Source organism: Halichoerus grypus, chromosome 6 (genome assembly GCF_964656455.1).
Source record: "Halichoerus grypus chromosome 6, mHalGry1.hap1.1, whole genome shotgun sequence".
NCBI lineage: Eukaryota > Metazoa > Chordata > Mammalia > Carnivora > Phocidae > Halichoerus > Halichoerus grypus.
Window position 1 is genome coordinate 59,619,384 of NC_135717.1, and position 21,779 is coordinate 59,641,162.

Sequence of the window (21,779 nt, forward strand, 5' to 3'; positions counted from 1 at the left end):
TCTGATATACCATCAGAAAGATACTGAGCTTGAAAACCATAATATTATTATCATTTAAAACTAAGTTTATTTGGGGCAGGAAGACACATTTTGAATGACTCACTAATGGAAGTGCTCCGAAGACAGCAGAGGTCTCCAATGTGATTTAATGTGAGTTTTCATGAAAAACCTCATCCCTGGGACACCATCAAGCTCCAAGAAACCAAGGTGAGAACCAAGACGTAGAATCATTTTGTTATATCCTGCATTTATTTAAGCAAACCAAATGTGTAGAGATAGGAAAATTAGAGCATTATAATGTTTTACAAATACAGAAAGAAGACAGAATAGTAATACCCTGAAGAGAGTGCATCCGAACACAGCTCTATCACAGGAGAACACGTGCAGTGACCACATTGAAGCCACGGCCAACACGTCCAGCTGCCATTCTTGTTCTGACATCGTTCAAGTAGATTTAATAGATAACTCAGCGATTTGCTTTTAAACAAATAATAATACTAATGATTATAGTAGCCTTGAAGGGTTCGTGAGTGACTATACTATACATACATGATGCTAGGCTTAATGTTTATTTCAATGCCGCTGTACATTATGCAGGGGGGAAATAATGTCATATTACACAATTACTGTGACATCCACTAAAATGTGAACTAGTTTGCATAGGTTAGTCCTTTGGGCAGCACGATGTTGCTCTAGTCCACCAAGGCTTAAAGATTCACAGTGTAGAGGAAAGAAAACATGAATTAAAGCATTTCTACTAAAATATATTTTAATAGCTGGTGTTAATTTGCATAACAAAAGCCAAATTATATTAATAACATTGTATCATTCTATAAGCCCATTCATTTTAAAAACATTAAGTGTTTTCATTAAAACTGTATGCTCTCAAAGTTAGTACAGTCTTGCAAGTTCATCATCAACCACAATTCTACATTTTCGAAGCAGACAGAAGCCAAGCTGTGCAATGATTCAATTTTGTATTCTTAGCACAGGTCAAAGGCCAACGTTTCCACACCAAACCCACAACACACTTGGTGCCGCTTCTAAATGCTCAGCCATTCATTGTATGGACACTGAAGACTGGGACTAGGATACAGTTTTCTCTTTCCCTTCAAAGTCAAGCATTCTTAACAGCAACTGGATTACCAAGAAGTAGACAGTATGCCAGCTGGATATCATGTATCAAACGCAAAAAGCATATGGAATTCCATGAATACACGGAAGTAATATGGACAGCCGGAGAGAAATCTGCCCTGGGGATCCTTCCAGGCTGGTAGATTCCAGCAGTCTAAGCATCATGAAATGATGGCCACAGAAACAGTAATTGACTGTCTGGAAAGGACCCTAATGGGCATGGAATACTTCAGAAAGAGACTTCCCTTTTAGCATTCTTAACTTCCTTTACATAGCTTCTTACTTAACTAAAGTTTTCTCTCCTCTGTGTCTCGTTACCCAAAACACCCACCCTCTAGCCGCTTTTAGATTATCAGAAGCAAATATAGCTAAGGTATAATGAAATTTATGAAGTGAATTTCATCTTGTGTAATGAATTCAGCCTCATAACGTAATTCTTCTATCTTACAATAGGTATTTTAAGTCTCAAACCTAAAGTTAATGTTTATGCATCCTGATTATATATAAATGCACAAAGAACTTTTCAGAAATAGATGGGAAAGGTCAGTATTTTCTAAAGTTCTACACCTTTAGAGGTAAAAATACAATCAGCTATCACCTTTCGTATCTGTCAGGAGCATCTCACTTCCCCACCACAAAAATACCAATCATGTATAATAAAATATTACTATAGAATAGATAAGAAGCTTGCTTGCTTGGTTTTCTTTCCAAGACCATCATGGATAAACAAGGGTAATCAAAAAGGCACCTTTTTTTAAATATATCTATATTATAATTTTGGTATAAACTATATCCACTTTATATAGGGATGCGCTATTAAAGGATCACACCCATTTTCTTTATCTTTTCATTAAAAACATTTCACCGGAGGTGAACACACCTGAAAAAGAGATGCACCTCTTGAACTTCACTGTTCTAGTAAAGTCTGTTTCCCCACTTCCCAGACTGTCGTCAAGCTCAACCAGGAGAGGACAAGGGAGGAAAGACTGTGGTTAACCTGCCCAAACTGCATCTTCATCATCTTCAAGCAATGAACCTTAGTGACGAAGAAGGGCTGGTCTAATCTCAACCATGTTCATACAAGGTGCCCATAGAAATTGTGCTTGCAAATTCCCGTATGGTCTCTGGAGGTGGGGAAGCCTAGGGAGAGGCAGGGATGGCATGGGGATCTGACAACCAGATAAATATTTCAAACTGGGCTACACTGCGGGTGTCTAAACAAGAACAAGCAGACGTGAAGAACTCATTTTGCCACGTTAGAAATAGAAAGTTTTCCTTAGAGCACGAGAATCAGTAAAAACATTGACTACAAAAACTTACAACAAAAGTCACCTATTCTGCTGCTCTGCTTCTCTCTCGAGAGATGATCCACATATAGTTCTGTTTTCAGAAACTTGTAAAAACGTATCAACCTGCTCCATGTGCTTTTATCAAACCTGAGAACACATCACGTTCAGAGAATCAGGTGCATGCTCTCTGTGCTTGGACATTTCAGTCTTTAGCTTGATTTCTAAAAAACAGATTTTTTAATTTATACCCTTCTTTAGCCGTTAGTGTTATTTATGTATGAGATGCATGTCGCCAAATTGAGGGGAGGGGGGGCATGTGCAAAGTGGAAAAAGCGTTCGAGAACGTAGTTTTGAAAAATGATGCTGTAAAAATAGCACTTTGGTATTATACATATATGTTTCTGATATTTCTGCTGAGATGCTCAATATCCTGACAAGCTTTAGGAACAGTGGCAACACTACCCAGTTATGGCGTCAGGAGCATGTGACATCATGTTCTCCCACAGTCTTTATTATAAAATAACTGCTCTCTGGTTAAATTCTGAGCAGACCTTAATTCCTAGAGGCTGGAAGCAGAAACATCTCGCTATGCAAACATTATGCTAAGCTTAAAATTTTAGAATTATTCCCCTAGTAATTATTGACTTCTACATTCCATGAATCTGATCTTGAAATTAGTGGATGAGAAAGACAATGGAACAACCAGCTGCTACTTTATGGGACTTTTCCCCGATAAAAAGTATCATTTCAAATCCGTTCCCTTTGAGCTTCCTATAAACGTGCTATTTCTCAAAAATTGTACCTGTCCTACATTTAGTCTGCAAATTTAATCAACAACTACTCTTTTTCATAATCACAAAAAAAGTGGTCTGGGTGAAAAATATTTACTTAATGACATAATAAAATTGAGCAAGCTTATTGCCCCAGTTTTAACGCACAGAATTTTTTTTTTTTTGCAAGAACGTCACAAGTTCAGCTTGTCTTTGTTGGTTTGTGTACAAGACATCAAAATGGATAGGGGGTTAATTTAATCATAACTGGCCATTTCAATACTAGAAAATCAGTCCAGCTGGGTATGTAGGAATCTGTAAAAAAAAAAAAAAAAAAACTCAAAAAACTCTCTAGTTTTTTACCTGAATTTCTCTCTCATCTTTTTTTATGTGAGTGTCCTGTAGATGCAGCCTGAGCGTAATAAAGCTTATTTGCTCTTTGAGCCAGATAAAATGAAACTCTAGATTTTCAAAAAGTAGGTGCTAACTTTTCAAAAGTGTAAATGGATTAGCATTTGTTTCTGGACTCCTAAACACTTCCGTAAAAGGTATTTTACAGGATATTTCATTAATTTCTTTGCCTATATTACATAAGGGAGATAACCCCAAGATCTATACATTTTATCACATTTTTGTAACTTTGCTTTTGCAGCTTCATCACAATTCCAGAGTCAGGCCCTACACAAATGCTACCCTGCTGAGGTCCAAATACATCAGGAAAACACAGAGTCGCTGATGGATGTTAATTTCTCCAGTGACCTTGACTATGAACTACCGGCCAATCGTTTTGACCAGATAGGACAACAATTTCTTTTAGGGAACAACCTGTTGGGCTTAGACCTAAAATCTCTGCTGGCATTTTCATCCTCCCACCCCGCCCCCCCCCCAACAATATGGTTTAGAAAGTAAAAACCAGAAGAAAGTAGAAAAGAAGTCTTTTCATTAACTGGTTTCAGTGGCTAGATTTCCAGTACCGGATGTAAATAGCATTTTCCGAAATTTAAAACAAAACAAAACAAAACAACGATTATCTCTATGCGGAGTGGGTGACATTTTGTTCACTGGTTGTCTCTCGCACACTTTGTGGTCACTGGCTCTTACTAAGTTTTCTTTACTTTTAAATCAACAGCGGCATTAAGTTAATGAAAGCTGCTCGGTAAACACCTAAATCACTTATTTGCTAGAGTAGACATCTATTTCCTAAAGGTGTAAATCCTTCACAACTAGAGTGCAAGGCAGCAGAAGAATCTCAAGCAACTTTTCCAAATATGTTTTTCTGATGAGCTGGCGACTAGAGGGAAGGGCCGTTAGGTTATCAGCCGCACATTTTGCTTTAATAATAGGCAGTGCAGCTCCCTATGTTACAAAAGCTTGAACCTATGTGACATGCAACAGGGTAAAAGCGCTTAGGGAAATAATAGAGATGACCTTAAACTTTGCCCTTTGCAGAGTAGCTGTGACGTTATTTGGTCCTGACATTCTATGGAGTCAAGCGTAGACTTGGGCCCACAGAATGTAAATGGAGAGTAGGATACGCCTTGGTACCAATGAGAAATAAAGAGACCCAAGTCAGCCTAGGGAACAAGGAAATGTCTTTGTTCGGGAGAAGTTTCTAGGTCCCGAAGGCCACCAGTCAATGTAATTTTAACCAAACTGTCATTCTGCCACTCCTGACATTTATTACATTAGGCAATTTTCACCGGAATTGGAAATTCCCTAATGACTCAAAAGCTAAATGGTCTTTAAATTATTGGCTGTGTTACTGAATTAAGAGAATTGGCTTCTGGTGATTCCAAAGTGACAGGTAAGAAGTTTCATAGACTTGTTACATTTAAGGGACGATCAACATCTCTATTAAAGTCTACAAAAATACATTTCCCAGAAGTGTTTGATAGCCAATCAAAAGAAACCATTAACCCAATTAGCAGCACCGGGCCTCCAGACCTACAGACTTTGTGCACAGGAATCACTGAAAATGTAGGTGTCCTGAGCCCAGAAGTCATTCCTTCTTCCTGGTACCTGTGTGTCTCATTGTCAAAGTAAAGACAGATTATTGTAAAATAACTGCCAAGTTGTCTTAAAAGGATCTTCTATCTTTTAAAAAGATTGGGTTTAGTATACATTAGAATAAAGCTCAAAGACAAGGAGAAATAATTAATTAACAAACTCAATGTAATTGGCTGGGAGCATCCCTGTTTTCCCAGTTCTCTGCACCGTGCCGTACATCCAGCCGTCATCGATGGGCTGCACGTTGACGATGTAGTCACCGTCCCTGAAGGAGACCTCATCTTCGTCCTGGGCACTGTAATCGTACATGGCTCGGTAGGTCCTCTGAGAAATGAAAGGGGGGTGGGGTCACACGATGGATACAAAATAATATGGCCACAAATGCCAATCACGACAAACCAACTCACATATAATAAAGGAACCACGAGGAATGTTCCCAAGTGTATTTATTTCTGGAGATTGGCAAACAGAGCCTAGCATCTATCCTGGTTGCGTCCATCTCAAGTTTACCAGGCTAGCAGAAAGGGTAATGTTTGGGGGGCACAGAATGGGGATCGAGGAAGCCTTTAGATACTGTAACTGGCCCATAAAAAAGTAAGCTTTGAAGCAGTAAAACCAACTTCCCCCAGCTCCAGATAACGCCAGAGACCTTAGATTATGTAGATTTTCCCCTATTCCACATTCTTTAGAGAACAAAAACTGCCCTATGGACAGACGGAGCCAAGTCACTGCCATGGCCCCCCTGACAGAGGAAATGAATTTTTCTTAGGAACAAAGAATTTTTGTTTCCTCTTAAAAATATACTAAAAAAAGAAAAATACATAATATACTTATTTTGTAGGTTTTTGAATCAGTGATAGACATTTAGTATGTAAATGTCTGAATATTGAGGGACACATAACTGAATCCTTGTTATAATGAGGAAATTATTCACTTCCTAACTTCAAACTATGTTACAAAGCTGTGGTAATTAAAACACTCTGGTAGTGACATAAAAACATAGATCAATGAAACAGAACAGAGACCCCAGCAATAAACCCACGTATATATGGTCAATTTAGGATGAAGGAGCCAAGAACACACAGTGGGGAAAGGACAGTCTCTTCAATAAATGGTGCTGGGAAAACTGGACAGCCGCATGCAAAAGAGTGAAACTGGACCACTTTCTTATCCCATACACAAAAATTAACCCAAAATACATTAAAGACTTGAATGTTAGACCTAAAAAGATAAAACTCCTAGAAAAACACATAGGCAGTAAGCTCCCCTACATTGGTCTTGGAAATGATTATTTGGATTTGACACCAAAAGCAAAAATATACACATGCGACCACATCGAACTGAAAAGCTTCTGTGCAGCAAAGACAACCATCAACGAAATGAACCTACCAACTGGGAGAAGATATTTGCACATCACATGTCTGACAAGGGGTTCATAGCCAGAATATAAGTTGAGTTTTACCATATTTGTTTTAATTAAAGACCAAGAATTCAGTTAATATTAACATCAGTCTCAAAATTAAGAGACCAGGCTAAGGAAACCGGCAGATGCAAAAAGAATTTTAGAGCAGTTAAAAAGAACTTCCAACTGCTTAGAAGGACCACCTCTTTCTCAGGGCTCAGGCTAAGGCTTCTGTGTCAGACAGAAGCTTGGAGAAATAATTTCCCTTGAGATGCCCATCCAACCTCGAGCACTGCTTCCAAACTTCACATTTAATGAATGAATCTGTAAGCACTTCAAGATTTCTAATAGGAGGATTCAAAGACTTATGTTGGCCATGTCATTTGGAGGTTAGTGGCCATTTTGATTACTGTCAAAATTAACTGGTAAATGTGACCAGATATTTGTACTTTTTAGACCTGACTGAAGATCACAGTTGGCTAAGACCGATCATGAAGTAACAACTAGGATATTGTTCTGAGACAGTCGTTTTGTATGTTTTACTTTTTATATGTTTTCACAGCATGCCTTCCTTTCTCAGTGGTTTACCTCTATAAGTCTTCTGCTTTCTTCGAAAGGGTACAAAGAGTAAAATGTTGTCATTTATCCTTTCTGTGAAAATGGACACTATTCAATGCAACTCTATTCCACTTTTATTTCTATTTTGGAGATAAAACGGGAAGAGCAGGGAAGAGGAAACATTTCAAACTGATACTTACTAGATTTGGTGAGTGCTGCATTGACCTCATGGATGAGAGGCTGGTCTGGTGCATGTACCCATAGCCTTGGGAATGGCTTTGCTGGTAGGCTCCAGGAAGAACGGGCGCTGTACGTGAACATACACATACAAAGAGTCCTCAAAGCGAGCCTCAAAATACCCCTCCCGAGCACCCAAGGGACTTCATGCTCTGTTACACTCTTCTGAAACCAAATGCCATGTTCAGTGCCATGTAAAATCTGGGTAGTGGTGTTATAAGTGATCTAGATTAGTATAAATTTCAGCAATTAAGGACATATATAGGGAATCAGTTTAACATGCAGTTAAAATATATTGGAAATACTTGTATTACTCTACTGCAGAGGCTCTGTTCAAACAACACAAGTACAAAACAAAAAGTTCCCATCGCCTTTTAACAAAATCACATTTTTACTCAGCTATGTAATCCCCTTAGACATTTTCCAAATAAAAATAAGAATTTTTTTAAAAATTGAAGTGGATCATCAAACCAATGACAAGAGTATAAATGTTTTCACAGAATACTCATATAACAGATGCTCTCAATATTTCAAGACATATAGCTAAATATTACCTTTACAAAAATGGTAAATATAGCATATGGTTAGCAACATATGTTTGTTTAGCAGTTAATAATGAGTCTATACCCCAAAAGAAAACTTTATTTAAAATATATAAATTCTCCATTTTATCTTGGCTGTAAGTCAAAACTAAATAAGTCATCTGAATATGTTACAAAAGCCTAACAAACCAAACCATGTAAAGAATTTCATAAACATCTTTCTACATCAAAAAAAAAAAAAGAAAGAAAAAGAAAATAGTATCAAAGTAGCATTCACTCATTTTGTGCTGTTCTCACCACTAATTATGACAATCAAAAGACATAGTTCCTGTTTTGAAGAACACTGAATTCTAGAGAAACCAACACAGAAACTAGATAAAAACCCCACAAAATCAGTAGATGTATGCTTGACTCTGTGTTTCTCTCTAAGTATATATAAGTACTTATAACCAGAAGCAAGGAGCTGGCTACGAATGAGAGGATTTTAGTAACACACCCTCCACTGGGTTTTGAACAATCATGGGATACATTAGTAAAACTTGTATGATATAATTACTATAAAAATCCACAATAGGTTGCCAGTGTTATTCAATCAGGTTGAGTCTGTAATTAATCTAGGTTGATTTATTTAGGACAGTTTTTATAATAAAAGAATAAAATGGATATAATTCTTGGGTACTATGAATAATTACTATTTTATAAGTGGTATGTTCATTCTGATGATACATGAGAACATCAAATTTAAAGAAGTCTACTCATCAGAAAATTACAAATCATAAATGTGTTCTCCAGATGATAATGACATTAGGTTGAATGGGAATTTTTTTTAAGTTCTTGAATTAATTCATATTGCAATGTTGTTAGAAATCGTGTTTATTTAATGTCTAGGTGCGGCATCAAAGAGAAACCACCGAGTTCTTAACTTGGACTGTGGTACATTCTAAAGTTATTAAAGCGTTAAATATCAAATACTTCAGAAAATAGCACTGTTTAACATTATCAACTCAATTTAAATACTTAATGTCAAGAGATGTCAAGAATATTGTCAAAATTCACTCATGAAGAAAAAATAATGAAATCGCTAAAAATATCTAAGCCCACTTAATTAGCTGAGGAACAGAGCCATTGCTGTGTATTGGAAGCAGGGACCATTCATTTCTTCCCTCCCTCAACTCTCAGCAAATATTGACTGAGTGAGTTAATGTGTGCACAGGGCTTACTACATCACCTGTCACTTAGTAAGCCTCCATAAATCTTAACAACTATCACTGTCCACTGTGTTCAAGGCATGCCAGGCATCAAAGGAGAGGGGTGACAAAAACGATTGCCCTCCTCGAGCAATAATGGCCTGGACATCTGTTCTTTCCCCAGCTGAAGAAATGGCTCTGAATACTCAGGGCATTTCCAGTTAAATATGTAAGTCAAGGACTCCAATTACACACCCAGAATGGCAGGCCTGAACTGGTTCTTAGCCACATAAACAAGTCATTGCTTCATTAATTATTATTTTAATCTATTTATAAATTCTAAAGGTTAATTAAAAAACCCCATAAACCTACCTAAAATTAAGAAAAAATAAACTTTTAATCCTTTGTTACACTATCAAACTGTGACTTTCACATTTTGATGCAGAGAGTTAAGCATGGTCATCTTAAAATATTTGGGGGGAAAACTATCAGGAAAAGACAATGATGAAAAATATTTTTAAACATGCTATCTCATGTGCCGTGATGTGTCTGTGTGTACATAGTTTGTACCTCATCATCCTAGTACTGACAATTCGAGAATGTTGTTGAACAGTGTTCTCTAATTTTGGCTGTTAGAAACCAAGTATATCCACACCTGTTCAACTGCTCAAATCTGACCTTCAAAGAGAACCTATAGATACTGTCAAATACAGCAGGAAAAGAAAGTGATGTATTTGTCCTAAATCTGTGTAGGTTGGAGAGAGCAGGGAAGAGTTTAGAAGGCGGAACCTCGGGGTAAATATAATCTATCTCGTTCTTACAGTTTCTTCTCATGCCCTTATTTCCATTTCTCTCTCCAGCTGCATTACTTAATGCACGTTCCTTCAGGGCTATCAAACTTTGTTATCTACTTTATACCTGATACAATAAAAGAGTTTTTAGGAAGCTCCTATTAGAGCTATGAAAAACATAACTAAGAGCCCAGAGGAATCAACTTACTAAAAGCAAATGCCAATTTAAAGGAGGCAGACATTGCTTTTTTAATTGTTTTGCTACATGATTTCTTTTTTATGAAGCATAGGCAAAATAAGCAATAGGAAGTTTAGAACAATGGCTTCAGAAATTGGGTCTATTAAGAATTTGGGTGAAAGATAGCTATTCCATGTGAGTATGCCATTTCTTCCATGAAAATATGGAACTCAAAAGGTTTTGCAAAAGCAAGATGTTAAGCTAATTTTGCAACAAACAAAGACTTCTTATCAGAGAAAAATACATTGTGCCCTCTTCCTTAAAACAGTGGTCAGATTCCACCAGCACTGACACAGATGGATGATGGTTCCATGATGGTCTTCCCACACAAGAGTCCTGAGGTTGAGAGTTTTTATTGCAGTAGCATAAAAGCCATAAAACAATAGCTTTAGGGGCATCTGGGTGGCTCAGTCAGTTAAGTGTCTGACTCTCGGTTTCAGCTAAGGTCATGATCTCATAATGGTCGTGAGATAGGGTCCCACACTGGGCTCCATGCTGAGTGTGGAGCCTATTTGAGATTCTCTCTCTCCTATCCCTCTGCCCTCCCCACTCCCTGCTCATGTGTGCTTTCTCACTCTCTCTCCAAAAAAAAAAAAAAAAAAAAAAATAGCTTTCATTATCCTAAGGCAACAACAAAACACACAAGTGTGACTCAATTTTCATTTCACATTGGTAAGATTTATTGACTGGAGATCTGGAAGCTCACTAAAGCTCTAAGGATTTCAGGCTGTATTTGGAATGTCCCATAGTATTTATGAAACCAAAATCTCTTTTAGCGAACAACAAAGTTCTTCCACGAACAGCCAATACTAATATTTTCTATTTAATCCTTCTCCTTACAATGAAAGGAGATAAAACCAAGATAGAGAAGTAAATAGACATGAAGATCATAAAACAGAAGGTGAAAATGGAAGAAAAAACATTTTTTTGGAGGCTTCATAAATCTGAAACTGGAAAAGTAAGGAAATATGTGTAAACATGCACAGTAGAGTAAATGAACCAAAGATATGCACCCACAATCATAAAAAGAGAAAAATCCTCAAAAAGAAGCCAGCCCACTGTGGGGGATGACCATGGAGTAGGTAAAAGAAGAGGAGGATTATAGAAGTGTCATTGGCGTGCACAGTGCATCCCATGTTGCCATGTAGTTGTCAGAAAAACTCTCTAAAGTAGGTATCATTCCCACTTTAGAGAATAAAATACAGAGGCTGGGAGATTAAGCGGGAAGGCAGCAGAGCAATGGTCTCTGCATATGAACACCAGGATAAAGGTCTGATGTCCTCAAAGATGAGGTAGAGTTTTTGAAAGCCTCACGATGACAACAGCATCATAGTAGATGGCCAAACTCCAAATGCAAAAATAGAAATAAAAGTAATGCCTTATTGATTCCTCAGCCCATAGGGTTGGTATAAAAAATACCATAGACTGGGCAGCTTGAGCAACAAATTACTTCTTGCTGTTCTAGAGACTAGGAAGTCCAAGATCGAGACGCTGGCAGATTCAGTGTCTGATGAGGATCCATTTCCTGGTTCATAGATACACTGATTCCTTTTCCTGAGTCCTTAAATGGCAGACGGGGATGAGGGAGCTCTCTGGGACCTCTTTTATAAGGGCACTAAATCCACCCTCTTGACCCAGTCACCTCCCAAAGGCCACACCTCCTAATACCATCACCCTGGGGGTTAGGAATTTGACATGTGAATTTGGGAGGGACACAAGCATTCAGTCTGTAACAATTAGTTAACATAGATGTAACACAAATAGAGAAAATAATCTTGGGGTTTTTCTCACAGGCTTACTTTTTTTTTTTTAATCAGAATAAGGAAAAATTACCCCTCAGAAGCTTTCCAATAAAGAATATAGGATGCAATGACATTACTGTCATATTTTCTTAAGAGTTGACTACAGTTTTATCAATTAATGTGGGTCTAAGAACTTAATGAGTTGTGGGGGGATTTTTTCTTCTTTTTATTTTAAGGACAAAGAATCTGGGTTTGGACAGTCACAAGGGAATTGCTAAAATGAATGAAGACATGACTATAAATGAGAAAGTATGAAGCTACTGCTGGTTGTGAAGTAAATACTAAATAATGAGCTAAACCCTTATTAGATCTCATCTAGGCTATGAGCAAAGTGGTTGAGCTAATCGGTCATCAAATAGGCCCATGATGTGGGCCTTTTTGTTCAAATAACTTTTTCGGGTGCCATCAAGGGTTCCAAATCAGAGCCTCAAGCCCTCATGGCACCTGCTTCTCTCCACAAGCCCCAAGTGAGTGCTAAATACACATTTATGCCAAATACAGCAGCAAGATGATTTTTTTTAATCTGATAGAATTCTGAGCACTATAGAAAGTTCTCCTTGACTGCAGAAGACAGAAACAAGCCAGATTGCCTCCAGGTTTTAGTTTGTTGGTTTTTAATTATAAGCTGTGAAGAGACAAGTGCTTAAAAAACCAGCTTGCTGCATAATAAACTATGAATAAACAGACTTTAACATAAAAATGAGATAATCTACAATTGAGTTGAAACCACCAAGTTTTAAAGACATGCATAATCATCACTGCCATACAAAACAAGTGCTCAAACTTTGGAAATCATATGTAAAAATAAAAGCAATCATTACTATTTCATATGTTGAATTTCCAGCAGGTCCCCCAGACCAATTAAATCAGACTTTCTGGGGTGGGAATGGAAGGGACTGAACACTGGTGTCTTATTTTTGAAGGCTTCCAAGCAATTGAAATGGGCAGCCAGGGTGAAGAACCACTGAGCTACTGTGAGCTTCCTTCTCCCCAGCCCAACACAAATTTAGAGGCTCATGTGACCCTATACATGCTATTCCCAAATTCCTGCTCTCCCCCTGAAATGGACTGAATATTTGTGTTCCCCACCCCCAAAACTCATACGCTGAAATCCAAACCCCTAAGATGATGGTATGGGGATGTGTGGCCTTTGGGAGGTGATTAGGTCATGAGAATGGAGCGTTATGAATGGGATTAGTGCCCTCGTGAGAGGCCAAAGAGCTAGCTAGCTCTCTTTCCATCAGGTGGGGACACACGGAGAAGATAGCAGTCTGTAACCTGGGAAGAGGACCCTCACCAGACTCAACCATGCTGGCAGCCTGATCTCAGACTTCCAGCCTCCAATACAGCGAGAAATCAATTTCTGTTGTTTGTCAGCTATCCAGTCTATGGTGGTCTGTTGTAGCTGCGGGAAGGGGCTAAAACACGTATCTCCCCCCATGACTTGTTTATATTTGTGGAGGCAAATGTTCAACCCTGGACCAGAGAAGTAAGCAGGGATCCTGGGAAGAAATCTCAGTAAGAGGAAGCTCACTGGAGAATAACCCAGCCACTAATATGCAGCACTCAGGGTAAGGCAAGCACCACGGGACACCACCCAGGGAGGGCTGACCAGTGGAAGCTGACCCCACTTCCCAGGGGCTGACCAGAACAGGACCTGGTTACCATCTCAGAGGGAAAGGGGGGCTGGGGAGTTTGGAATCATGCAGCCAAAAAAAATGTCTTTACAGATGCAAAAATTATCCCTCAAGCCAATGATAAGTTCCTAACAATTTTCTCCATCTAGACCCCAATACCATCTTGGTTTTAATTTTCTGTTCTTAGATAAATGCTATTACTAGAGGGTATTGCAAACCTCCTTTGAGAAAATTCAAAACATGTGAAAATATTTCATCACCTAGGTATGTGTCCCTGTGAAACTTAGCAGGGGAGATATGTATCACAGGACTTCTGCTTTCCAAGGAATATCAAATATGAATATAATAAAATTTGAGTAAATGAAATCTTACAAGTAGGCGGATGACTTTGGTTTGCTCAGGACTCGCCCAGTTGCAGCAGAGAAAATTCTGTTCCCCGGGAACCCCCTTGGTCTCAGGCCAATCAGCACGGCTGGTCGCCCTACTTACAACATGCCAGGCCCTGTGCGTAGCGTGGCACGAGCATTAGGTGGAGAAACTGTCACCACTTTACTGATGGCAAAGTGCCCATTTTACAGATGGAGAATCTGCAGGCTACAGGGATTCAGTAACAGTTGACCAGTCACTCCAGCGGCAGGGAAGACGGGAGTGAGGGGAAGGGAAAGCCGAGAGAAAAGAGGTTTAATGCGTGGAGAGGTGTGTGGGGCAGCTTCGTTCTGCTCACAGAGGTGACTCTCGCTCACACTGACTTTTCTGTGGTATACTTGGGGGTATAAACGCCACAGGAAGTTGAGGTGAATGTGGTTGATGAGGTGTGCTAGAACATCTCTGGAAGAAATTATAGTGAGAATAATGCATTCACTTTTGGAAAAGTTAGCTCAAATCATAGAGAATAGCATTGTTTCTGAAGCAATGGCTTTCAGATTTCTTTTAAGGGTCATTTTCGCATCTGGTAAGTTTCTGGAGTGCATGTGTGTGTGTGTGTGTGATCTTTGTTTCTTCTTCCCTTTGCCAATAGTATCCTATTTTATCCTGGCCAATCATCATTCAGTCACCTTATCCTGTATGAACAGTTTTCAAGTCTGTGTTCAAGCCACATCTCCTAATATGACTTCAACCACTCTCCCACTGAGCAAGGAAGACCCCCATCATGATGCCACCTGACAATTTTCAAAATCCTTCTGTAGGACACTGCGTGCAAAATGTTACTTCCCCAGATCAGCATCAGAAGAGTGACAAGCTCTATAGACGTGCTAAGAATTTAGTTGCAAACATAATTAAGTCCAGAAGATTGTTTAACTATTTCTTCTCTAAATTTAAATAATAGATTTATAATGTTGCTTTAGTCAAATATAAATTGGATATTTAAAGATTCCTAATTACCTATTAACTAGATTATGTACTTTTTAAAATTATGCATATATGAATTACATCTGACCATTTCATTTATATATTTGGCTTAGTTGCCCCAAGTAAGAATTTCTAAAGTATTGTTTTGGGGCTCTGCTGTTCCTAAATATCAAAAAAAGAAACACAAAATTAGTTATTTTTTAAATGATCAGCCAGTTAAACTTAGCCTCACAAGCCCAGAAAAGCAGTACATTTTGATTTCAAAACTAACTGGTTTTTCTCTAGAAAAAATAAGTCTGTGAATGTTCTCTGGAAGAACTGAACCAAGACATACTGTAGTTTGAACAGAACTAGAGAGATTTAAAGTTAAGAATATCTGCTATTTTGCTTCAGAATAATCTAGCCAATTTACTCTTACATTAGATTTAAATATCAACTTGTGTATTTTTCTCTCAGATTTGTTTCTCATTTTTAGCTATATAATTCAGGATAAACTCCCCAACTTATAACTGTAACACAAACCAGAGATATAAGCAGGATTGTCACTGAGGGAAAAGGAGATAATTTCTGCCCCAAATTACAGAGTCTTGAATAATGTTCTCATGGCACAAAATCAATGAGGTATGTATCTGTGTCTACACGTGCACATGCATGCTATCTCCCAAAATGAAAATAAAGGAATGCACAGTATGGAGATATATATATTTGTAGTTTTCTGACAAGAAAGACATAATTTGGGGCAGTTCTTTGATAAGATGAAGGCAATAAAGAACCTAAGGATAGCAGGGACACGGGGATAAATGTTTCCATTTAGGTAAATCATAGCACTGAATCCAGCTTTCAGACACAAATTATGCCATGACTGAAAAGTCAACTCATAGCAAATCCCAATTTTCCTCAGTGAACACCACCACCAATACTGTGCAAGTCAATCTCATGTAGAAAAATTCATTATTCAAGTACAATGAAAGAAAGTCTCATTATGCCATTGTAGAGGATATTTTGTGAATACTTATCGGATAAATATATGTAGCATTGTTTTTTGAAACATATTTTTAAAGACTTAAAAACAGAATAAGCATTTGGTTTATTCTTGCACTAATCAATTCAAATACTGACTCTTAGGAAATATGACCAATCCACAAGTAGTTCCCAAATACTTTTACATGAGATGTCTTTAGTGACAAACCACACTAAATATCATATGTACACACATCTCAATAATGATAACACTTCTAAATGAGCAAGTATACTTTTTTCAACCAATAGACATATGTGAAACGGAACCAATGTGTCCCTGACATGATTTGAAGATAGGGAAATGTAGGAAAATGAATATAAAGGATTGTCTGGGTCTTCTAGAGCCCAAGCTTCAGCTTAAGGGAAGTGGCTGGGGCTGAAGAAAGAGGCAGGTGTAAGAGTCACAGTCGGGTAGGGAGCTGAGCAACAGGTCATTGGAATCAAAGGCACATAGTGTTAAAGACATGTAGACAGGATCCAGGTAAGATTCCGACAGGCTAGTAAATAAATTCAGTACACACGGGTCGGATATATGGTGGAAGATAAAGATCAAAAACCAGAATGTCTGAAAAATGTGGCATGGGCAGACCAGGAATATTTTTGGAACAGGATTAGGCACTAAGGAGTAGGGAATCTGGCCACAAGGGGAGAACCACACAACAATGAGCTGGGGCAACAGGAGATAATGACCAAACAAAATGCAGAAACTCAATACAACCCCCAGCTGCAGCAGCCTGGGGCAATTTTAAGTAGTTCCTGTAAAAGTCAGGATCCAATCCCCATGACCTCCTAGCCTGGGGCTTGGGGCAGAGGGGTGTGGGGCACCTGGATGAAACAGGAAGTGGGGGAGAGCAAGGAAATTCATGACTACAAAGGTAACATTATGACTGTTTTATATCTAAGACAAATAGGTAAATACACATGTATACTCAGTCTATTACCCAATTTGGACATCAAATTTGATCCATACGAACCAAAAATGACTATTTCCATTTTCATTACTAATGTTCAACAATATGGAAAAGCTACTCTCTCCCTCTCCATGTGCGTCACTTTACCATTTACAAAGCTCTTCTAAAGTTTTCCCCTTGGATGCATATGCCATGGCCACATCTATCTCCTTCCCGATGATCAAACCTTCTCTTTTCCCCAATCAGCTCGGCTTCGCAGGAAATATATTTTTAATGTTTTATTGTTTGCTACTTTAAGTGTCAGATGTTTCTCCTTCATACACATATGGAACCCTTTGATTTAATTTTGGCAAATCAATGAAAGACACATGTGCATCTTGGAACAAGTGCTATTCATTAGTATTTGATCCTTTTCCCAACTTCACACTCAGAAAAGGAAACTTATGACGTTTCTTTCTTTTTTGGGGCGGGGGGAGTTCTTAATCTCAGGAGACATTATGACGTTTCTTTCATTCTCAGTCTAATGATACCAGGAATATGAGTTTCTCTAAGGACTTCAAATTCAATCAGAATCCTGAACCTTTTTCTTGGGGGTGCAACTGAACTAACTAAAAGTTTCTAACAGTGTGCAGGGTGTGCTTTCCTATAGGCTTTTTTATAGACACTAGCTAGACGGCTAAATATGATCATGTAATCACCAACAATAGGATCTTACATTATAAAGGACTCGTTTATTTTCCTATAGGCTAATTTCACACAAAAATTTATCTCAGCCATTTATCACAGAAGTATCTCAGTCATCAATTCTTTAAATCTTCCTACCTTCAATGTAGACACTTAAAACGTCATTTTTTGATGGATATTGCTCACTTCTCGAATTCATATTGGAAACGACGCTCAAATACAGTAGGGAAATAGTACAACTGAAAGTTTCTTGTTAAAGGTATTTTCTTTGCAGAAGTCAGGCTAGGAAGGAGCTGGAGTTTTTCAGAGGGTTGGGGTTGCCAATCAATAACCAGAAAACTGAAGTATTGGTTCCAAGAGAAATACTGGTACATTTAGATTAAATGAAGGCAAAAGAGTTCAAACTCCGGAGTGCATTTCCTAGTTGGTTGTTCCAGTTATCTAATTTTAAAGCCACGCTCACCATTAAAAACCAGTAACACTGAATTTGGGGCAGAATGCCATCTGTAAATCATAAAACATAAATCCTCAATGGGCAGGGAGAATCAACAGAAAAATTAATGCAGACACTGAGCAACAGATTGTGACTTTATGAACACTTCATATTAAAGGAGATTTCAAAACACTGCTCGTTCGATGCCTGTCCATCACTTTCAAAACAAAGAGTTTATTATTGTGCCTGCATTTGATATTTCTGTTCTCAATATAATGGCAAACTGAAATTTTAATGATGGCTATTATCCTTAGGAATTAAGGGAGCATTCTGCGGTCTTCACTGTGTCTAGGGAAGAGATGACTTCTCCTTGCACTTTGTCTCCTTCCATTCACCATTTCTTTGTGGAGCATTCCTGGTCCTGCACTAGGTACTGGAAGGACAGCTAACTGGCACGTTCATTCTCTGCCACCATGGAGTTCATGACCAAACAATAAACTAGAGTACACTGAGACAGAAGCCATGCAAGGTACGGATTTCAGAATTCTGATGGGCACTTTCACTTTATTAAGTTCCTATTAAGGACAGTTGTCACAAGTGAAATAAACCCTGAAATGAGAAGTATTTGTATGAGAACCGAAGTGTTAATGTAGAAATACTTTACTGATTTCTTGGTTATGAAAGGTCACTGGCTGACTCAGGCTTTGTAATAAACAGAGGTTACAATGTTATATTTCAGTGATACATCTGACATTTCTACTTTTTAAGAAACTATAATAAGGGTTATTTTTGCACTGTTACCCTCAACCAAATTAGCTCTAATTAGACTTCATAAAGACTAATACCAAGTTTTAGTGATTTAGCACATGTAGCAAAGCTCTTCCTTTGTATTTCAGATCAGACTTTAATTTGAATATATGTATGTATCAACAATATTTATTAAGTGTTTTGCAGGTACTGTTCTAGATACTAGTTATAGAATTCAGGACAAAGCAGGCAGAAAGAGTCTGTTCTAATAGAGTTTATTATATTTTGGGGGAGCCATAATTAATTAATACATAATGAAATATCAGGTAGTAAAAAGAGTAATAGATGTATACCCAGAAGTGGAAATGCTAGATAGTCCTATTTTTAATTTTTTGAGGAACCTCCATACTGTTTTCCATGGTGGCTGCACCATTCTACATTCCCACCAACAGTGTATGAGAGTTCCAATTTCTCCACATCCTTGCCAACATTTATCTTTTTTTGCTTTTTTGAGTTTTTTAGGATAACAGCCCATCTAACAGATAAGAGGTCATATGTCACTGTGATTTTGATCTGCATTTCCCTGATCTGATAGAGATATCTGTGTCTCCTGGTTCACTGCAGAACTATTCACAATAACCAAAATATGCCTACAGCCCAAATGGCCATTGACGGATGAATGGATAAAGAAAATGATATATACATACAATGAAATATCATTCAACCTTAAAAAAGAAAGAAATCCTACCATTTGTGACAACATGGATCAACCTAGAGGACATTATACTAAGTGAAATAAGCCAATGAAAGAAGGACAAATATTGTGTGATTCTACTAATAGGAGGTGTCTAAAATAGTCAAACTCACAGAGCAGAGAACAGAATGGCAGTTGTCAAGGGCAGAGGGAGGGGAAAATGGGAAATTGTTGCTCAATGGGTATAAAGTTTCAATTATGAAGATGAATGAGTTCTAGAGATCTGTACAACACAATACCTGTGGTTAACAATACACTCCGGAGTGTTGCAGATGTTAAGAGGATAGCTCTCATGTTAAGTGTTCTTATCACTCACACACACACACACACACACAAACCAAACACACACACACACACAAACCAAACACACACACACACACACACACAAAAGGAAAGTTTTAGAGGTGATGGATATGTTTAGTACCTTGCTTGTGGTGATGGTATCATGGGTATATGCATATGTCCAAACTCATCAAAATTTAGACATTAACTATGTACAAATGTTGTCTATCAACTATGCTTCAGTAAACCTTAAAAGAAGAGTTATAGATAAAAATAAAGCAGGGTAAGGGGATAGGGAGTTATGGGTGTATGTGGGTTGAGAGCTTTCTAGGTAGAGAGGTCAAGGAAAGCACTTCTAATTAGTTGAGATTTAATCAGAGACCTGAAGAAAGGGAGGCAAGCCACAAAGCACCTGCGACTGTTGCAGGCCAAGAACCCATGGTGAGAGAAGGCCTACCATGCTGAGACAGCCAGGAGGTCCGGGTGAAGACAGGCTGGGAGAAGATGAAACTGGAGATATGACCAAGTGCCAGACATGTAACACCTTGTAGCCTGTGGATCTTGGTTCTTAGCTGAAGCGTGAGTGGAACCATTAGAGAATTTTGAGCAAGGGTGTCATGAGATCTGATGCAGGTTTTTAAAGGATCACTGGCAGCTGGGCAAAGGCCAGATCAAAGAGGGCAAGGATGATAGGACAAAGACCAGGAGCCTACTTCTGACCTGTCAAAGAGATGGGATGGGATGGGATTTGCTCAGGGAGCACTGGACCTGGTGAGGAGTGGCTGGATTGGGGACATCTCTGTCGTGAGCAGGGCCAACGGGCTTACAGATGGCTTGAATATGAAACGTGAGAGGAAGTAAGGCAACAAGGATGTCACCAGTTTTGTTGGCATATGGTTCTGAATGATTATGTCATCAGCTGCGATGGTGAACAAAGACAAGAACAGATATTTGTTTGTTGGTTTGTTTGGGAAGACAGGAAATAACACACTGGTTCCAGACATAAGATTTGAGATGCCTATCCAACATCCAGCAGGATGGAGTCTGGAGTCTGAAAGTCGTGAGAGTAGGAAGGTGCTATGATTTTGGTGTTTCTGCTCTTCTGCATCAGTGATGAATGTCAACCATAAGAGACATTGTGACACTTGAAATAAAAACCCACAATGCTGTCTCTGCACCATGAGCCCCTCTGCAAGACTGCTCAGAAGGCCTTCTGGTCACATGACGCCCAAGGAGTCCATTCTCTTGGCAGAATCTAAATCATCCAATGCAGACTAGATCCTTAGACAAGCTCCCAGAGTGGGTTAAACTTCCAAGTCAGAGACCCAATTACCTACCAGTCTCAGGAACTGGTCCTCTACATAGCCTCTATATCTTCTGCAGGACAGAGCCCAAGCAGAGTGCCCAGAAAAGACATTCGGTTGCACACTGTTTCTGCAGAGACTGTGGCTTGACACTCCCCACACTCTGGTCTGGTCTTCAGCCCCTTTCCTGGACATACAGCCCCTGGGCTTAAGATGTCCCAGAGTACGCCAAGTTTCCAATGTGCTGTGTTCTGTCGTATGCTGCTTTTCTGCCGAAAAACTCCTTTCCCATTTCCCCACCTGGCTAACTCTAACTCCAGGTGTCACTCCATCACAATGCCTTCCTGAGCGCAATGGGTTAATGCATCTCGCTCTCTCACCAGAATGTGAGTTCTTTAAGGACAATAACTATATCTTTATTTTCTCTGTTTCTAGAGTCTCACACATGGGGGAGATAAATGTTTGGTGAATGAACAGATGGAGGTGTGGGTGCCTTTAAAACACCCATAGGTTTCGGGCACTTGGCTCCCTAATTGGTGCATCACCCTCTTGGTCCACAGTCTACTGAGAGTTCCAGGATGTACTGAAGCATCTCTTGCAACCTAACCTCTTCTGAAGACACAGTGCACCAGCTGGAATGTTATAGGCACAGCCCAGCTGATGCAGTCACCGAATTCAGAAGCACATTGTCCATCAGTGA

At 38.8% G+C, this 21,779-nt stretch overlaps 1 protein-coding gene across 4 annotated transcripts in view; it reads right to left on the bottom strand.

Moving 5' to 3' along the window:
- Positions 1–227: 227 nt before the first annotated feature.
- The window catches only part of NEBL (nebulette), a 342,127-nt gene continuing 320,575 nt past the window's right edge, over positions 228–21,779 (bottom strand). For all 4 annotated transcript variants that reach the window (XM_036100136.2, XM_036100137.2, XM_078075202.1 and 1 more), the window contains 2 exons: positions 7,361–7,467; positions 228–5,524 (listed from right to left, as the gene is read on the bottom strand). In XM_036100136.2, the coding sequence (XP_035956029.1) occupies positions 5,348–5,524; positions 7,361–7,467 (284 nt within the window). In that variant the 3' untranslated portion in view covers positions 228–5,347. The remainder of the gene's footprint in view (positions 5,525–7,360; positions 7,468–21,779) is intronic.